The sequence below is a fragment of the Sceloporus undulatus genome, unplaced genomic scaffold (genome assembly GCF_019175285.1).
Source record: "Sceloporus undulatus isolate JIND9_A2432 ecotype Alabama unplaced genomic scaffold, SceUnd_v1.1 scaffold_15, whole genome shotgun sequence".
Classification (NCBI taxonomy): Eukaryota; Metazoa; Chordata; class Lepidosauria; order Squamata; family Phrynosomatidae; genus Sceloporus; species Sceloporus undulatus.
In genome coordinates this window covers 4001505-4021622 of record NW_024802937.1, presented here as the reverse complement: position 1 = coordinate 4021622, position 20118 = coordinate 4001505, and the positions used below count along the sequence as shown (strand labels likewise).

At 39.7% G+C, this 20118-nt stretch overlaps 1 protein-coding gene across 1 annotated transcript in view; it reads right to left on the bottom strand.

Annotated features, from left to right (window-relative positions):
• LOC121917340 (E3 ubiquitin-protein ligase MIB1) overlaps positions 1-11574 on the bottom strand; it is a 63056-nt gene extending 51482 nt beyond the window's left edge. Inside the window, exons 1-4 of the mRNA XM_042443240.1 lie at positions 11087-11574; positions 6953-7124; positions 6581-6710; positions 3060-3164 (exon numbers count right to left, since the gene is read on the bottom strand). Of these exons, the coding sequence (XP_042299174.1) occupies positions 3060-3164; positions 6581-6710; positions 6953-7124; positions 11087-11315 (636 nt within the window). The 5' untranslated portion in view covers positions 11316-11574. The remainder of the gene's footprint in view (positions 1-3059; positions 3165-6580; positions 6711-6952; positions 7125-11086) is intronic.
• Positions 11575-20118: the final 8544 nt, after the last annotated feature.

Below are 20118 nucleotides of genomic sequence, written 5' to 3'. Positions count from 1 at the left end.
ACTATCTCAATATAGATTATTTGTCTGCTGCTAAACTGGTATTTGCACTGCAGTGGCTCTGTCAAACAGTAATCTATGATGATCTACTATTTAGGCATAAAACTCATTTGTGTGAGGCACAGAAACTATAAAGAAGAAAAGTAGGCAAGGTAGCCAATGCAGTTTCTTTTAGCTGCTACAAAATGCAGTTCCTTCAAGCTGGACAAAAGGAATTGAGAAAGGGCACGAAGACTGGGGCATTATATAGGGGATGGGAGGTGCTACTGCCAAAAAGTCTTCCCTAGTGATTCCAGAAAGTTCTGAAGCCAACTGGACAGGCACAGAATAACCCATTTGTGTGATTCAGAGAGACCACGAAGAACTATGCTTTACCCTCTGCCAAGGATGCAAAAATGTCTTCAACCAAAGGGCTGTATTAAGGGTATGCTAGGGACTACAATATGTGCACATACTTGCATATTCATACACATGCACAGATGCTTATCACTTAAAAATTTTCTCACTAAGCCTGCAGAGCCCAGCTCAACTCTAAGCATGTTTATTCAAATTTCAGTGCAAAAGCTTTTAGGCAAGCTAAGCAACATTGAATTCTATGCTTGTCTACTCAGAAGCAAGCCTTAGTGGAACAGCTTTATACATACAATGCATATATCAAGGTATTTAAGGAACAGAGTATTTAAAATGTAAACACCTTTGCATAGTTGGTATTTTTCTTGACACAGACTTGAAATCAAGAATGGTTTTCCTCATTTAGTTCCTGCTGTGCCTTCCCTGAACTCCACCTATAATGATGGCACTACTGATAAAAAGGTCCTTTCCTAAAATTAATTTTTCTTGAAGAAGAAAGTGTTTGTAGCTCAAGGACTACAACTGGGCTAACCCAATCCCAGTTGCAGACCTGAGCTACAAAACACTTTCTTCTTCACTGCCCTTTTTATTAAATGTTGTTTGGGATATATGCCCTAGTGTCAAAAAAGCAATACCAGTTCAAAGGAAACTCCTGGACCTGTTTATATAGAGATGTCTGTAAACAGACATTTCTTTCCCAATCCCAGATATATTTGTGCCACATTCCCTCTCCATTCACATTCAGTTCACAAAAGACCTTATTCAACTCAGATATGTAATCATCCTCTGCTGCTCTAGTTACAATGCCACATTAAGGACTGTTTCCCAAAATACTCCTAAAGTTTAACGTATCTGTTATGGTTTTGTAAAAAAGTCAAAATAAAACTTTCTTTGCATATAAATTAAAATAATCTACAAATAATACTTTGCATTGTTTTTACAGTAATCTGCAGCACCACAATACAATATTCTATATTTTCACTGTGCCTTTACAGGATACACAGGCTATTTATTTCAAAAGTAACTCTAGCAAATACACCTAGCAACAAATTCTGCTATGTCCTCCCTTCTCTGACTGTTGTTCTTGTTATTCCTAACCCGAATAGCAGCCATCTGGTGATATCTCTAAAGTAATTCCCATTGGACAAAAGTTGTTCACTGCACATTACACTAAAGTGTGAAGCTAATAGGAAGAGAAGAATCCTTTAATTCATATCATCTGGAACTAAGGAAGCAAACAAAGGGACAGGTGGTGTATAGGCCAACCAAGGGCCTCAGCAAAGATCTGTTTCTTTATTACTTGGAGAAAAAAGGTCCAGAGCAGTAAATGTGAGGTGCTGGCAGATTGCAGGGTGAAAAGAATAATAAGTTGTCCACTGAGTTAGATAAATATACTTCAAAATGAAACTTCCAAGAGCAGAAGATTCCTAAATATACAGCTATGAGGCAGAAAATATGTACATTTGCACTCCCATATTATCATATGTAAGTTTTGCATCCATCTGATATTATATTTACGAAGATTAACTGAAATTCTTTTTATTTTATTGCCTCTTCCTAATTCAGTCTTTTCAAAATGAATCAAATATCTAGAAAAAGTATGTGCTTGAATGCAGCTGACTGAATTGCTTCTCAATATTTAAAGTCATAGCTTTGCCTGAACATGTAAAACATAAATCTTTTAAAAAGGATTAAAAGGTCAATTAAGTCACGCTGTATTCAGATAAACTTCTTTAGAAAATAAAAACTGCTTCCTTTACAATTTAGTGGAAGAAAAGTATACACAACACTAATATGAGAGGAATACAAACAAAACTTCAGAAGAACTTCAATTTTGATACTGAACATGTAAATGTTTTATAAGAAACCAAGCATTTGGTTACGTGAGAAAGAGAAGCAAACAATTTGCAAAGCAATGAAGAACTTTTACATCAGCAGATTATTTTGTTTCCAAGTAGAAAATGGGGAAATTTGAGAGCTGATTAGAATATACTGGTTGTTTACCGAAAGACAATGGTTTCTATTCAATACAAGTTTCAAAAGAAAAGAATAACAATTTAACGAATGCCAAGAAGTGCACTTGTCTAGTAATCATATATTGCTGTATCAGGAATCTTCCTACTGTTTAATGAATCGTGAACTTATTAAATATTTTATTCTAATGATAAATATTCCAAACTGATCTATAATTATACTTCTAAGAAAAGAAAAAATATTATTTGGCCCACTTCTGCTTTAGATTCTGTAGTGATTTTGCAGACATTAATATGAAAAGTCTACTGGAACTTCATCAAAGTCCTCAGACCGCCAGCACACCATACAGCCAGCAAAATCTTAGATTACCTTACAGTATGTAAATAAATAATTACCATAATGAACATACAGTATTTACAATTACTGGGAATTGAAAACTTTTTAGCCATCTTCACATCTAACCATTTCTGTCCATCTTGCTTTCAAAAATAAACATCCTATTTACAAAAGTACTTGTGGTTAAGACTGAGACAGAAGCCCACTTTGTCTGTATGTTTAAACTGAGACCAGACTACTGCATATGCATAAGCCATCCCTACAGCTGTATGAACAATGAAGATCCTAATAGCATGCAAACTGACAGAAGGATATTACAAAAGAAGATAATAGCACAGCACATGCCATTTTATTCTTCCTTCATGAAGCAGTTTTACTCTTTGTACAGCTTTACTTCTTACCATGCCCTCAAAGCCAACTCTGTAGAGGTTTTTCGCTCCATTGTCCCATAAAACATATGCTGCACTGTGTGGACTAGATGCACTCCAGTCCTGGATTTCAGTTACCTAGCAAAATGAAGAAGGATATGTGTCTGTTTCCAAAAAGTAAATCACCTTCATCCACAGTCTACAGATAAGAACACTAACCTTCACTGTTTATTTACAGCATTTATATTCTACCTTTTCAAAAAGTTCAATGTAGCTACCATGACAAAGCAAAATAAAATGCACAAGAAAACATGGCTATTAATCAAAAGAAGCAACAAAACACACACACACACAAAACAGAAAAATAAAATAATCAAAACATCAGTTAAAAACTAATTCAAATTGCACTAAAACCCTTAACCTAAGGAATCCACCCTCAAAAAGGAAGGCTAAGGCCCCATGCAGACAGACCAAAATACAGTAAAGCTGCTTCGGGTCACTTTGGAGGTATGCTGTTTAAATGATGCATGCATACTAAGAGTCCAGAACCTGCGCCAAAGCTGCGCTCCATTCCTTAGGACTGGATCATAGCTTTGGCGTGGCTTCCATACTCTTAGTACGCATGCATCATTTAAACAGCATACCTCCAAAGTGACCCGAAGCAGCTTTATTTTGACCTGTCTGCATGGGGCCTAAAAGACGATTAAGCAAGCAGCAAAGCAGCTATCACTGGGTTAGGAATGTAAAAGGTACAGCCACCAAAAGGCCTTCCTTCTAGTCCCAATGATTAGCTGTCATTTTAGAATGGATAAGAGGACTTCTGTTGTTAACAGTTTCATTTTTACAACAGGGTATGTTACAACTAAATCATACCTGGAAGTTTCCAAGAAAACTTGCTTACAAACAAATATGATTAGCATGTTCTGCCTCAGGAAATTAACATCCAAACTCTCTTTTCAATTAGACGATATACAAACAATATAAAAACACTTCTGTGTAAGTATGGTTATGAGTTGTTGTTCTTGTTAATTCATAACCATATTTACATGGAAGTGCTTATAATAAGGACCACTGTGATGACCATAATCTACAACTATTCTTTAGTATATTAGCTAATTGAATGGAGAGTGAGTATTTATTTCTTACCCGCCTCTCCTCAGAGACTGAGGCAGGAAATAACAACAATCAAGAATTTTTTGAAAACCGTCTTGCTTGATTTGGTGTCTTCTTTATGATAACCAAATGATTTAGTCACAGAAGTGTTAGGCCAAACCACTACACAACAAAGCAACAATTTTCAATCCTTCTGGCTACTTAGTTAGAGTGACCATTGGTTATACTTCCACCACTGCACTCTCAGTCAGAGAGCATTCTGCAATGAAAGTGGACATGGAAGTCTAATTCTTCAAAAGCTATTAATGTCTCATAGTCATGATGGCTATATTCTACTAATAGGCTATTACCAGAGACAGTTTGGCTCTCAATACTAGAGAACACATGCAAGAGGGTGCTATTGCATTTATGTTCATTTATGTAGACAGACCATTGGTCTGAATGTGCTTGCAAGTATCAGTTCCCAGGTACAAAACCTGGCATCTCTAGATAAAAGGATCAAGTAGCACACAATGGAAAAATCTCTCACTATCTAAAATTCTGAAGAGTTTTTGCCCGTCAGAGACAGCATTACTGGTGGCCAGCACCCGGGTTCTGAAACACCCTTCCTAGAATGACTTAATTGACTCCCACTATGATGTCCTTCTGGGATTAGCCCTGGACCCAAAAATGTCCCAATGCTATAATTCTGGTCCATCCAGATCAGAGAAATTCATCACCAGCAGTATTTCCATTTTATCTAGATTAGGCTTCAACCTGTTTGCTCTGATCTATTTCAATACAGGTTGTCCACTGCTTCCCTGGAATAATTAGATAGAAATGTGAAGTAAACTTATCAGTATGTTGAGGATACCTCAGGTCAAACATCCAGTGGCCTCACCCTGCAACTTGATACAGATGTTTCCAAGTGTAGATGACAACATGGAACTTTTCAGTAAACTGTACACAGAGAGATCTGTAGCACCTTTGAGACTAACTGAAAGAAAGGAATTGGTAGAATGAGCTTTTGTAGACTTCAGTCTACTTCCTCAGATGTAACTCTACCAAATACATCTGAAGAAGTAGACTGAAGTCTACAAAAGCATGTGCTGCCAATTTCTTTCGTTCAGTTAGTCTCAAAGGTGCTACAAGATTTCTCTACATACTGATTCTACAGACTAACACGGCTATATCTTTGAATTCTTTTCAAAAAACTGTAAGCTAAAGGCCACAGGTGGAGCATCCATCCTGTAGCATGAACCTCTTATCAACACTCCAGAAAGAAGTGGAAATAAAGTGGTCCCAAGTTCCAATTTGGCAGGCGATCCCTAAAATATGCCATAGTCAATAGTACTAAAACCCACTGAAAAATTCAGGAGTATCTCATTAAGCCCCCAAAGCAGTGGTTCTCAACTTTCATCTTCTAGTTGTTTTGGGTTTCAACTCTCCCAATTTTCTCAAGAAGCTGGCTGAGGTTTCTGAGAGTCAATAGATACAAGCAATCTGTAACATCCAGTACCACCTTCAGTTGCAAGGCTATTATGTGTTCCACAATCTTACCCCAAAATGAGGACACCACACCTTTTCTGAGATATGTATCTCTATGACTCAAGTAGTCAAAACACCCAAAGAATTAACAATGAAAGGCAAGGATCAAGAATATTTTTGAAAGGCCAATAACTATGACGTAGTATCTCCATGTCCAGAAGCTGCACAAGCTGAAATATATCCATTATTAACAGCACCAAATGGAACACTGACTACAGCTATCTTTGGTTTTGCCCTAAACATGACGGGAACAGGTACTGGATGTTAGTTACAGTGAACCACCACTAATTTCATTTCTATCAGCATCTCAGTACAGTGTGCCCTTTTTTTACACAGGGAATCCGTTCCGGACCCCACCGTGTAAAAAAACGCATATGCTTGAGCCCCATTGAAAGTAATGGGGCTTGTGCATGAAGTGGTGGCACGGGGGCACACGTGCGCCTCAGATGCATGCCCCATTCATCTAAATGGGACACGCTGCCCCTTGCGCCCCACACAGCTCCCTTGTGGCTTTCAGCATATGCTGACTGCCACGTATAGTGCGTCCGCGTATAACGCGGGCGCACTGTATACCAAGAAATTATCATAGAATCATAGAATCATAGAGTTGGAAGAGACCACTAGGGCCATCCAGTCCAACCAATTATTACATGCTCTCTACAAATCAGAATAGCTTATCAGAGCAAACTACTTCAATACCCATTTCAGAGGTATGCAAGGACCTTGGCAGGACTGATAGACATATCAGTGAGAAAATCTCCTAGACATATCAGGAATTCATCTGTATCTAGAAGCCTCCAAGGATGGACCAAAAAAAATATGAACCATTGTTTTCACCCACCATCTGTAGTTGATACCTAGCCAAATTATTCATCAAAGACATAGGAATAAACATAGATACTCTGAACTCTTACTTTGCCCCTACGTCCATTGCCACCATCCTGATCTTCCCACTGCCAATCAACTCCTCGTACTACCCTGGCACTTGTGAAGATTCCCCTTGCAGTGATTTTCTTTGATTTACGACGGGATTCCAGTAATACCCTAAAATGTAATATTGAATTATATATATATTTAAAAGCCAGATAAAAAATAAACTGTTCAATATAATCTCTTCAATATAATCTCTCATTTTCAGAAATTAATTAATTATTATTAACATTTTTTTAAAAAGCAACTTGCATTTCAATTTACTGAACACCTTCAGCATTTTAAGTGGTGCTGAGACTATTCCTGACCGATAATACAGACATTTTTGTTTGTTAAAGTGTGAATGTAAAACTTACCTTTCACTTCCTGGGGTAGTTATTCTATAAAACCGATGTCTCAGATGATGCTTATCCCCATGATAACACACTGTACATAAATCATAATTTGTGCATTCTGCACATTTCCATCGAATACCAATTATTGGTTGTTGGCGACAAGTATCACACATTGTTCCATCGTGCTTAATTCCTGTGGAAAGGAGTACTATTAGTATAATACTTTGTTGTACATATATATATAGGCAGGGATACACAAAAAAGTGGAATCCTAAGGGAATACTACACAAGTATAGGAACAGTTATGCAAGCAGTTCTGTTTTCTCAGAGGTTGCACAAATGCAATCCATAAATTCCTATGACCACTCAAGTCTCTGTCTTTTTAAACTAGAGCTACACAGGAATGTAGAAGCTGTACACATAATCCTAATGAGAAAATATTGTAAGCAACAGTACCACTGTTCCCACCAAGGAGTCAAAGATATCAAATAAATAAGATACATTAACACTTTGCTTTTGGAATCAAGTTCAGTAAAATGCTCCTTCTAGTTAAATAAGAGTACAATTACAATTAGAATAGATACTATTACACTATAAAACACTCTTTTATTCAGACAGACACTGATTTTGAAAGGCCAAGTTTTTTTGTATTTGGACTTTAAAGCATCAGTTCCAGCCTACTACACAATATCTTTTAACAGTTAAAATTTAACCTGCAATGTGGGAGGGGAATAATGAAACTATAACATTTTCCATAGAAAGTGCATCTACCACAGGATGACAGTCCCTTTCACTTTTCAGTTTAAGCCTCTAGAAAAGTGATTGGTTAACCTAGTGCTCAAATGGATCTTCACATGTGAAGAAACTGATGTCCCAAGTATCCTTTGACAATTCATTTCAGAATCAGTTTCTTGCAGTATTTAGTACTCATTCTCAAATAGTGTCACACTGTTTTTACTTAACAAGTACGTAGTGAAATATAAAGTCAGTCAACACACTAAACAGTGTATTTTTTTAAGCAATGTAGATCCATTAATGTTATTATTCTGGCAAACTTCACAAACCTGGACTTGATAAGATATAGGCATTCAGCATCACCCACGGCAAAGGAAAAGATAAAGCAGGCAGATGCCTACCAGCTGGTCTCTCATACACTGCTTTTCCATTCAGCTCCAATTAATATTGACACAGTAATTCAATGGCAATACTGTTGACCTAAACTAAATTATAAGTTCCAACTGGAGTCCCCATAGTGATTTTAATTTGCTGGAGTTGGGAAAGTTTACTAAAAAAATTCCAATCTTCTAAATTAACAAAAATAAACAAATTCAGAAACTATGTCTACTCAATAAAACTTATTCAAGTTAACTGTTAAGTTTACATTTTACATAAGTATTTCAGAAGCTTTCGCTAAAAGCCAAAAATGAAATATTTGATTGGAAAAGTACACTTATCGACTGCAATCAAACAACTACATGGAAGAATGGTTCGCTGAACTGAATGGGGCTTACTTTTAAATAGAATTATATATGACTTTTAAAGCACATACAGTAAGCAGTGCAATTCAGTTTAGGAGTAAGCCCCATTCAGTTCAGCGAACCATTCTTCCATGTAGTTGTAGAATTCATTTCCCTTAAATTGTCCAAATATTAGGGGAAAACCATGAATGTAATAAAGACTGTTAACACATGTAATTTCAACATATCTCAGTAACTGTTGCAAATACATTTAGAATTTTAAAACTATTTCATTTGACTGACGGTGTATTAGTATTGATTATGTTGATAAATTTAACGGAGCAATACATTTTAGAAATAGCAAATGTTCCACAGCACAATATAGCTAACGACAATGTAAACGCAAATCTCTTATTGAAACACTTGTTTCCCGCTTACCCTCTTTGCTAACAGGTGAATAATTCTCATGATAGCACTGACCATCTGTTACAACAGAGTGAATCAGTATCCTTAAAGGCATACACAGATTATGTCCTTTCAATTTGACAATGGTTTTATGAAGTGATAGAACTATCCCATGTAGGTGATATTATCATTTTGACACAGATATTCCTCGCTGTTAAGAACCACTCATACACCATCTTAGAAATCCTACTAAGATCTTAGAAATCCTACTAACTCAGTAGAAACTTCCAAGTAATTGTACATAGGATTGGGCTCCACTAAAATCTAACACAAATAAGGTGAATTAAAATTAAGTTGAAGGTAGAAATATGTTAATAATTTTGAGCAGCAAACCATGAATCATCTGTTGTTGCTTGTCACTGTTTACTGGGGAGAAACAGTTTGTCATTTTGCCTTTGTTCTGACTCTGCTTATGGCCAAACAAGCCTCACTTTATATCTGCACATGCTTTCTATACCCCCACAATCTACAATATAGATGCCCTAACAACAACATCACACACTTTCTTTCCCCTGCATTATTTTTGCATCTATCTTTTGCCTAAAGAAGAAGCCAGTGAAGCTTTGAAAGTTAGTGTGATGTACTTTGGACATTTTTGTTGTCTCAATAAAGGTATCACTACAACGTGGGATTCTAAATTTTGTTGCACTTTATGAACTGTTACAATCACTGTTCCTTTGTTTAAAAACAAGCATTTTCCATTAACATTCCCTTGTGATTTTAAAATGACAACGCCTTGATGTTTAAAATAGTGCAACGGATACATTCTTTGGCTAAGCAGAATTCAAATACAGTACTGGACTACACTTTCCATAGCTGTCAGCAAATTAAAAATAAGACAAATCAGCAATATATTGACCAAGTCGCCAGAAAGAGAAAAGGCTACCAAATCCTACTCTCTCTTTGTCAACCAATAAAAAGTTTTTACAGGTTGCTGTAGCCATACCTACGAAGTCAACGCATGTCTTCCGTTACAACAGAGACTATAACATAACAGCAAAGGAAACTCGTTTTCAATGCATTTTATACAGTCCAAGGGCAGCCTTGGACTGAATAAAATCTTGAAGCCCTGTGGAATACAGTACTGGGAGGATATCTTCTGTTGAATGGAGATGTATAGGACTTCATGGCAAAATCTCATTCCCAGAAGGAATTACTCCAGATGTGGGAATCATGCAGCCCTCCAGTTGCTGCTAGACTGCCACCCATCATAGCCACCAATGGTGGGGAATGCTGGGGATTGCAAAACAGCAACATCTGGAGGGTCACATGATATTCCCCCCAGTTTAAAGGGAAAGAAATCCCTCCCCTCACCGAAAATGAAAACTCATTCACTGAAATGTTCTCCAAATGTTAGATTTATAGTCTTTCTTCCACTACATCAAAGGAATTTGTCTTAAGAGTTACCAACACTAAGGTCCACTTCTAGGGCTGCATCTACACTGCAGAATTCATGGAGTTTGACACCTCAGTACTATGGAATTCTGGGGTTTGTAGTTTTGTGGGTTATTTACCCTTCTCTGTCAGAGAGCTCTAGGGCCACTTACTGTCACTGTTAGCTGCCTTCAACTTATGGTGACCCTGTATACAAGGTACTTCCAAGCCCCCCTGTCCTCCAATGCTTTACTTAGGTCTTGTAGATTTATCCAACTACCCCAAACCCCAACAAACTACAAATCCAAGGATCCCACAGGACAGAGCCATGGACGGCAGTTAAAGCAGAAAGGGGCATAGAAGTAAAACAAGTACAGTATGTAAATTAATTCTGCGGTTGGTCAGGGACATAAGGCACTTGGACACTGCTTGGAACTACAGAACCCTGGCATTTGTGGTTTGTTGTGGTTGTGTGTACTTTGCTGAATCTACAAGGCTCCTAAGCAGGGCAGCGGAGGAGGGGGGCTTGGGCATGTCTGGAGTGCTGTGAGTCATGGCATTTTTGAGGCAGCGGAACACTTTGGCGGGGAAGGCTCAAGGCCTTGTAAACAGGGCTGTATAGGATGGCGCTTCAGTGCTTAAAGTGGTGTCAAACTGCGTTATTTCTGCAGTGTAGACGAGGGACCCTAAAAGGCTCAGCTCTTAATGGGGAGCAACCCCACAGGGACTAAAAGGAGGCTTATATCCAAGCCCCAGGTCGGACTGGGATCTCCTTCTTCCCCTGTCTCTGCTGCTGAGGGAGGGAGGGAGGAAGGGCCGGTGTCCCGGTGCCTGGCGGGGCCGCCTCTTCCCGGCTCACCTGTGGGGGCGCTGTCGAGGATGCGGAGGTCGTAGGCGCCGGAGCAGCGGTAGTTGGCGGCGGTGCCGTTGTCCCAGACCACCACCACTTCCTCGGGGCTCTCGAAGGTGCGGACGGTGCCGACGTGGCCCTCGCCGCCGTCCTGCTTCCCCCACTTCCAGTCGGGGCCCCGCACCACCCGCGCCCCGACCCCCTCCACCATCACGCGGTTGTTCCTCGAGTTGCTCATCGCCCTCAGCCTTCGGGGAACGACGGGCACAGAAAAGGGACGGCCTCCGCAGCCTCCAACAGTAAATCCCCCCCGCCTCTCTTTTCTCCTCAACTAGGCCTCACCCCCCTCTTTAGCCCCGCAATGGTCTTTCCCGACCGCTTGGGAGACGCGCGCCCCGCTCCTTCCAAGTCCCAAATGCGGGGGGTGTTCCAATGGCTACATCCGGGGACCCTGCAGCCACAGCGCCAGCGCCGTCGCCGCTTTGGAACGGAGGAAGGGCCACAGAACGTTCTGCGCGTGCTCCGATTGTGTCATCTTCAGCAAACGGGGGGGAGAAAGAGAGTAGAAAGGAAGAGGCTGAGGGAGCGGTTTGTTCTGAGAACAAAGAGAGAGGTTCTACAGCGACGCCTAGGGGTCGCAGGCGGGTATTGCAGCTGAAACGGAGAAAGGGCTGCTGCTTGGTGTGTGTTTGTTACAGTGCTCGGCTGCCTCCTGTTGCATTCTGGGTTTTGTAGTTCAGTGAGGCTTAATTGCTCTCTGGCTGAGAATTCTAAATGCCCCTCGTTTAAACTGCAAATCCCAGAATGCAACAGGGAGGCAGCCAGAGCTTTTAAAGTAGAACAGCAGTGCTGTAATAAGAGTGTAGTGTGGTGTCATGGGTTTTTAATTGTAAAATGTAAGATTTTACTACACTCTTTGTTACTATACTTTTTAAAAATATACATTTTATTAAACGCACTCTATTATTTTTTAAAATATACAAACAAGTAAACAAAACAAGCAAAAAGAAAGAAAAACAAACAAAACAAAAACCACATAAATACAAAAGCACAACAATAGCATATCATCTCCTCTGCTGAGATATTCTCTACAATTAATATTTTAAGCTATACAATCAAACTGCTTGATCTCCTTGTCCTTCCTCAACTGCTGTGATCTTCACATAAGCATCTATCAGATAATCTGCTCTTATATTTATTTAAACTTAAACCCTAAGAAAAAAAATCTTACGTTTTATTAAAAAAAACTATGACACCACACTATATATATATTAAATTAGAAGCAATAAAATAAACTATAAGTGTAGTGTGGTAATGTGGTTGTGTGTGTTTGTCAGTCTGTCTTCAAGTCGCCTACAGAATTATGGCAACCCCATGAATTTCACAGGGTTTTCTGAGGCAAGGAATATTCAGAGGTGGTTTTGCCAGTTCCTTTCAGTGATGTAGCCTCTATTCAATTGACTTAAGTCGCTTCATTGACTTGGCTTGGACTTAGAATCACAGAGCTGGAAGAGACCTCAAGGCCCATCCAGTCCAAGCCCCTGCCATGCAGGAATACACAATCAAAGCACTCCCGACATGGCCTTCCTACCTCTATTTAAAGATCTCCGAAGAAGGAGACTCCACCACTCTCCAAGGGAATGTGTTCCACTGTCGAACAGCCCTTACTCTCAAGAAGCTCTTCCTAATGTTGAGGTGGAACTTGACTTGGTAAAAATCATACACTGACTTGATTTTACGTACTTGACTTGAGACTTGTATATTTTTAGCAATTGACTTGCTGGTGCCATTCACTTCAAGCAGTAGGCACATGCCCCCATAGTGCAGGGCGTATTTCTTGGAAGGGAACAGCAAATGTGTTAGGCAATGGGCTTGAGATGAAAGTGTCCTTCTAAAGCTTTTGAAAAGTGTTAGAAGGCTGCTCTGATGTGCCGCAGGGACAGGCTGCTGAGCTGACTTCAACCCCTGCCTCAACCCCATTGCCTAATGTGTTTGCTGTTCCCTCCAAGAAACGCATCTCACTTCCTATTTTTGTATTAAAAATTGGGTCCCAGACTTGAGACGTGACTGGAAAATAACTTGCAAGAACGTGAGGAATCTCAAGTCCTTGCAAGATACTTTTAAGGAAAGTATCAAGACTTGAGACTTGAACAGAGAGATTTCAGACTTGACTTGAGACTTGGGCTAAATGACTTGAATATGTCACTGGATCCTTCCTCTGAAATATAGCCTATACCACCTGGCATATGTTGCCAGTCTTCAATCCAAGATGTAGAATCATAGACTCATAGAGATGGAAGATATGCTGGAGCCAGGATGTCCTCTTAAGTCTGAGAAAAAGGCGGAGAGCCCAGGGGACATGCCAGAACTGCAGCCACTCCAACAGCCTCTGGAGGTAAAGTTCCTGGGAGCAAAATTTTCCTCCACTGAAGCCAGACTTACCAGTGCTTACTTCCACAGAGAGATGCCAGGAAAAAGAGAGACAACAGCATTTTCTGTGGTTAAGGAGGAAGCAGGTTGCTAACAGAGCACCTACAAAACCCAGATAAGCTATAAATATCCTAGCACCTCTCTGGGTCCATGGTCAATAACCATCCTTTGTGTTCAAGAAATGCCTTGCTGTTGTCTTCAACCTGGACTGAGTACCTGGAACGCTGCTCAGACCTGGACTACTTTTTCAGATTCTCTCTTTGAACCTGCTGTACTGGACTGACTGTTACAAACCTGGAATTGATTATATGACCATTGATTTTGTTACCAACAACTTGGAGAGACAAATGCTGAAAGTGGACTGAGAGTTTGGCTAGCCTCTCAAGGGCAAAACAGGACAGAAGAGACCTCAAGGGCCACCAGGTCCAACCCCTTGCCATGCAGGAATACCCAAAGCACCCCCAACTGATGGCCATCCAGCATCTTATTTAGTTATCTAATAGTGGAAGATGACATCATAGGAAAGGAAAAGGCAATGAAACATAACACTCTACAGCGATATTACTTTTTATTTTATTTTAAGAAGTAATATTGTTCAGAATATCCATAGCTACTAAAGCCTTTGCTAAGACAAACATGTATAACCTCAAAAAACCTAAAAACGCCTGACAGATGTGGTGGTTCCAGTAATGTTTACTTTGGGGTTTTATTTTGTTTGTTAGACATTTACACTGGCATTTTAGTGTGTTTGTTGTCTAACAGCAGCAGAAAATATTCTGTTTTATCAGCTGTATTTGGTTTGAGATTTATTGTTCTTACATTGTAACATTTTCTGATTCCAGCCTAGCAAAATCTTCTAGGGCAGCTGTGTTAGTCTGTTGCAGCAAAAATAACAAAGTGTCTATTGACATCCTGAAAAATTAAGGCATTCCTTGTGTTGCTAGCTTTCATGGACTAAATCAGATGCATCAGATGCATGGAAATATTGTTCTCACATAATCCTTCTGTTGATAATATTTGCATTTACAAGCTAAAAGGTAAGTAGTTGCTCTATGCCCATGTGTATGGACTGTCTATTCATTAGCTGGAGATATTGTACTTACGTTGTGTCTTACACACTTCTAACTGTCTATCTTTTAGCTTCTGTGCTGTACAGGAAAAATGTGCTTAAAGTAATGGCATGCAAAAATTACAGTCTGTGATGATTCAGTTAGAGTTCCAAAGTATGCAGAATAAGCACAGTGGCCTTTCATATCAGCAGCAATTAATGATGATTTAATAATTTTAGGCTTTTCCCCCAAAGCAAAATAAATTAATACTTGTGGGACAGTTGAGTAATGCAGCTCTGTTCAAAATTACTGCAATGGAAACAGTCCTGAGAAGTGTAAGGGCACCTAATTCTATTCATTTTAAATCAGGTTTAACAGTTTAATTGTAATTAAAATGTGTAATTAAAAAAAAAACACAAATACGTGTTATGGGAGGCATATAATTGCCACAAATCCAACAGGTCTACATCTCTATTGCCTTCTCATCTCTCCTGTGGTATCACAGTACAAGGAGAGAGAAAATGTATGCTATGACCTACATGTAACCCACAATCCCTTTTTCATAACCCCTTGAGCCCCATCTGACAACTCTAAAGCCTCCCCCCTTCTAAACTCTAACTATTTTGATGGGGGTAAAAGCCCCACTCCCCTCTCTTGTTCCACAATGGTAAACTGCTACTCTTGAAGAGGTGCTTCCCACTTCAAAGTCCCCAAACCTCAAAAATTGGTTAGAAGATGTACTGACTAGAATTAGACTTCTAGTCACTTTTGGATTACATTTTTGTCTAATTTTTAACTGAAATTGTGATGCTGAGGCCATGGGAGGAGGAAGGATACAGGAGTGCAAGTTGGCCTGTGTTACATTTGCCCACCGTTTGTACAGTATATTGCATTATGCATACTTCCTGGCCAATGCAGGATGCTAAGCAGAGAGCTAGTAAGGGAACCTTAACATCCATTCGCCTGCTCTCTGATAAATCAACACTGCTGGTTTCAGGATTTGTTTTCTTATTTTATTATCCATCCTCCTCTTTGCACCACTTTGATAAGTTTACAGTCATTGGACTGGATTTGGTTTTCTGTTTGGACCTTCAAAGATACAAATGTATCCTGGATCATTTGAGTCACCCATTGCCAAGTAATTTTTAGAGAGGAGGGAAAGAAAGCAATTCAGTTAGTTGCAAGGACAATCGCTAGCTGGTTCCTTTTATTCCCAAGCAGCTGCCTAATACTGATCAACACAAGACCTGCCTGAGTTCTAGGGCAGACTGTGATACAGACACACATACTTGTTATGCGCATATATCAGGTTGATAGGCACATGCCTTCAAACCTGCCTTGGAAGACTGGGCATTTCAGAATAATGAATAATCAGTGCAGTTGTACCATAGTCATTAGAAGTTACTCAGAGACACACCTGGAGAAGTATGTTTTGTATAGCACACTTAATTATCTCCTCATCAATTCTTTGTTGTTGTTAACTGCTGTCAAGTCCACTTTGACTTATGGCCACCCTATGAATGAGAGACCTCCAACTCACTCTATCCTCAGCAGCCCTGCTCAGCCCTTGCAAACTCACGGCTGTGGCTTCCTTGATTGAGTCTATTCATCTGCAGTGGGAACTTTTCCTTATCAAACATTATTGACTTTTCTAGTGAGTTATGTCTTCTCATGATATGGTCAAAACCTGCCAGTCTTATTTTTGTCATTTTAGCTACTAGGGAGAGTCCAAGCCTGATTTGCTCTAGAACCCTTTGATCTTTCTCTTTCTTTCTTTCTTTCTTTCCTTTTTTTTTTTTTTTTGGCAGTATATGCAGAACTCTTCTCCAGCACCACATTTCAAATCAGTTGATTTTTTTCCTATCAGCTTTCTTCATTTTCCAGCTTTCACAACCATTCAAAAATCCAATTCTATCTCTTTACACTTGAGGAATTAATTTTCTTAGCTGTTCTTCCAAGTTCTAGATTTGTTTTTTGTTTGTTTGTTTGTTTTTAGTATGTTTTGTGACCTACTTTGGGTCCAATTTAGGGAAAAGGAAGGATAAACATAAAACAAACAAACAAATTAGTAGTTTTCTGATTGGAAACTTAATTCTTCATTCTGATTACTGGCTGAGCCAAAATATGTAGTAAGCTCAAGGTGCCATACATGTCTCTTCTCCTCCCCACATAATCCTCAAAACAATGCTGTGAGCCAGTCAAGCAGAAAGTTACTGGCCAAAGGACATCTAGAGACTTCCAGGGCTCAAAATTGAGGACATTCAAGAAAAATGGAGAATGTTACAAAATAAAAGCTAAAAACATGCATATAAACATACATTCCTGTTAGGTCCAAAATAGACTGCAGAAACAATCCAGTTTGAGATCATTGAACTGCCCTGGCTCATTGCTAGGGAATCCTGGGAATTGTAGTTTATTGTGGCACCAGAGCTCTCTGACAGAGAAGGGCTATATGTCTCACAAAACTACAGTTCCAAGACTTCCCTAGCATTGAGCCAGGGCAGTTAAAGCAGTCTGGATTATTTCTGCAGTGTGTTTTGGACCCTAGTCATGCTCAAAATGGAGTACATTTTGGAATTCCTCCTGGGTGGGAAGTTGAAATGTCCTGGGAAAGAAGGATGTCTAGACACCCTGACTCTATGAAATTACTTAAACCCAGACTCAAACCACTTCCCAAGAGTGGTTCTCCCAGTGGGTTTGAAATCTCCTTGCCTCAATTACAGCAAGATTCCCTAGTTTTATTTTCATTTTCCATATTCAGCATCTTGATGAACAATAGCAATCGCAGCAGCTTCATAGCTGAAATGCTGAATTGCTTATTCTTTTGCATACCACACCAGAAACTGGATAGCTGACTTGGAAATTTAACTCACTGTCCCTTCTTTACCACTGGTAATAAATGCCAGACATGAATCAAATTCCACCCAGTAGATGGCAGATACTTTGTTGTTGTTATCTGCCTTCAAGTCATTTCTGTCTTATGGTGACCTAAGAAAACCCAATGATAAGTCAGAAATAACTTATGGCAACCCTATGGCATGGGGTTTTCTAGGATTGTCATAAGACAGAAATGACTTGAAGGCACACAACAACAAAAAGTGCCCCTATCACAGGATTTTCTTGGCAAATTTGTTCAGAGGAGGATTGCCTTTGCCGTCCTTTAAAGCTGAGAAAGTGTGCCTTGCCCAAGGTCACCCAGTGGGTTTCCATCTCCCAGCAGGGGTTCAAACCCTGGTTCCCCAGTATCCTAGTCCAACACTCAAACCAGTATACCATGCTGGCTCTGAATACATACCCAACATTTCACCCAGTAGATGGCAGACTCTATCCATGTTAAAAAGGAGAAAAATGCCATCCCGAAGAGGGAAATTGCAGGTGGCAGCCCCTGCTGCCCATTCCATGTTATATACCTCATTGATTCCCCACAAAAGTGGCATGCAGTGTGTGTTGAGCATCAGTTAGGGCATTTCATTGTTGCAGTCCCAAACTGACCGTCTGTCTCTTCAAAGGCTAACTGGATACAACGCTACCATGGCATATAATAGCTTTCCCATCTGTGCACATACAATACGTTTCCTGATACATCAGCTGCACTCTTTGTGCAACATGCTCCTAACTGCTGCTTCCACTTTCATGCTCACTCTCTTTTAGCGTTGCTGTAAACTCAAGCAGAGCTAAGTATCATTCCAAGTTGCTGGTCTCAATGCCAGTTGCCCGTTTCTTGATTAAGGCAGTGATTTGTCCCTGTCTTTGAGAATTTGCCAACAGAGGAGAACAGACAGCTTAACTCAGTGACAGGAACAGAGTTATACAGCAAACTAGATATACAATGAGCATTCATCATGAGTCTGTACAAGGATAAGTGAAAAAATAATGTATAGAACAGTAGCCCTTTTCACTAGTTAATTAGGAGACCTGCCCTCCCTTTCAGCCTCTTGGCCAAGAAGGAATCCCCAGCATGTCCTCCCTCCTAAGAAGGACTAAGGAGCATGGCGTTGCCATTCCTAGGAGGGCTTTCAGCTTCATGTGTTGTATAGTATTTAAATGGTTTTTGTGTGTCTTTTTGGTCATTTTATATTCACACTATAACTACTATAAAAGAAAAGAAACCTGGAGTACTTTATGGAACAGGATACATATGTTATTTTGTTTTATTTAAAGTATTTCTCTCTTGCCTCCCAGGCCACATGGGCTCCCAATGGGATGACCGACTTAAAAAACAACAACCCCAATTAAAACAGTAAAGAGAGAAAAACATTTTTTAAAAAAACACATTAGCATAATCTTTAAAACACATTACAATAAGTAACTTTTTGAAGAAACCACCTGTGTTGTATAAACAGATGTCTTATGTTATGGATGTTGGTTACAAAAGAAAGAATCCCAGCCTGAAAGGAACCCAGTTTACCAACAACGGTGAAATGGTTTTGAAGTGCCCACAGACTTACATAACATTTAAAAAAGGACTCCTTTCCCAGAGACTTGGACCTTGAGACCTTTTGCATAATACACCTCTGATTCTGCATGCAAAGTATGTGCTCTGCTGCTGAACTGTTATCCCCATTTAACACCATACTTAGCTGTTTTATTTCATTTGTGACATTTGTGTGCCATTCCATCACAAAGTTCTCAAGGAACCTTAGCATAAGGAAAGACAAGAAACTACTTAAATACAAAAGTAGGACATGAACCATGTCATTTTAAGCAATGTACATATTATAACCAAACAGAAACAAAACTGGCCAACACTCCTGGCTAACTGTAGAATTCATGAAACAGACTCTTATTCCCCCTGCTCCGCCATTCCCTTTTCCTTATGTTTCGTGTCTTGTTTAGATTGTAAACCTGAGAGCAGGGGACTATCAAAGTAGGAATTTGTAAGCCTCCCTGGGAGCCTTTTTGGCTGGAGGGTGGAATATAAATACACTAAATGAATAAATTGCAGATTTCATTATCTAAAATCTGTACCTGGAGGCTTTGCGGAGTTCAGGGGAAAACCTGGGGCCTCATTTGCTGCAGTGTGTCTTCAAGTTGTTTTTTGACTTATGGTGGGTTTACCATGGGATTTTCTGAGGCTGAGAGTGTGTGATCTGCCCAAGTATGCAAAAGGGATCTTGTAGTACCTTTGAGACTGAGTAAAAGACATCATAGTACGTATGCTTACATCAACGTGATCTGCATCTACAATGCAGACATTTATACAGTCTGACACCACTTTAACTGCCATGGCTCAGTGCTATGGAATTCTGGGATTTGTAGTTTTGTGAGAGTTAGCCTTTAGCCTTCAGAGAGCTTTGACGCCACAACAAACTACACACCCCATAATTCCACAGCATTGAGCCATGGCCTTTAAAGTGGTGTCAAACTGTATTGTTTCTGCAGGGCAGATGCCGCAGCCTTAGTCTACTGCCTCAGATGTATGAGTTCATACCAGACAAGTCTATGAAAACATATGGTACATCTTTTGCTCAGGAGTGTCAAAGGTACTGAGATGTGTGTAGTGGTTTGAGTGTTAGATGATGACTCTGGAGGCCAGGGTTTGAATCCCACTCAGCCATGGGA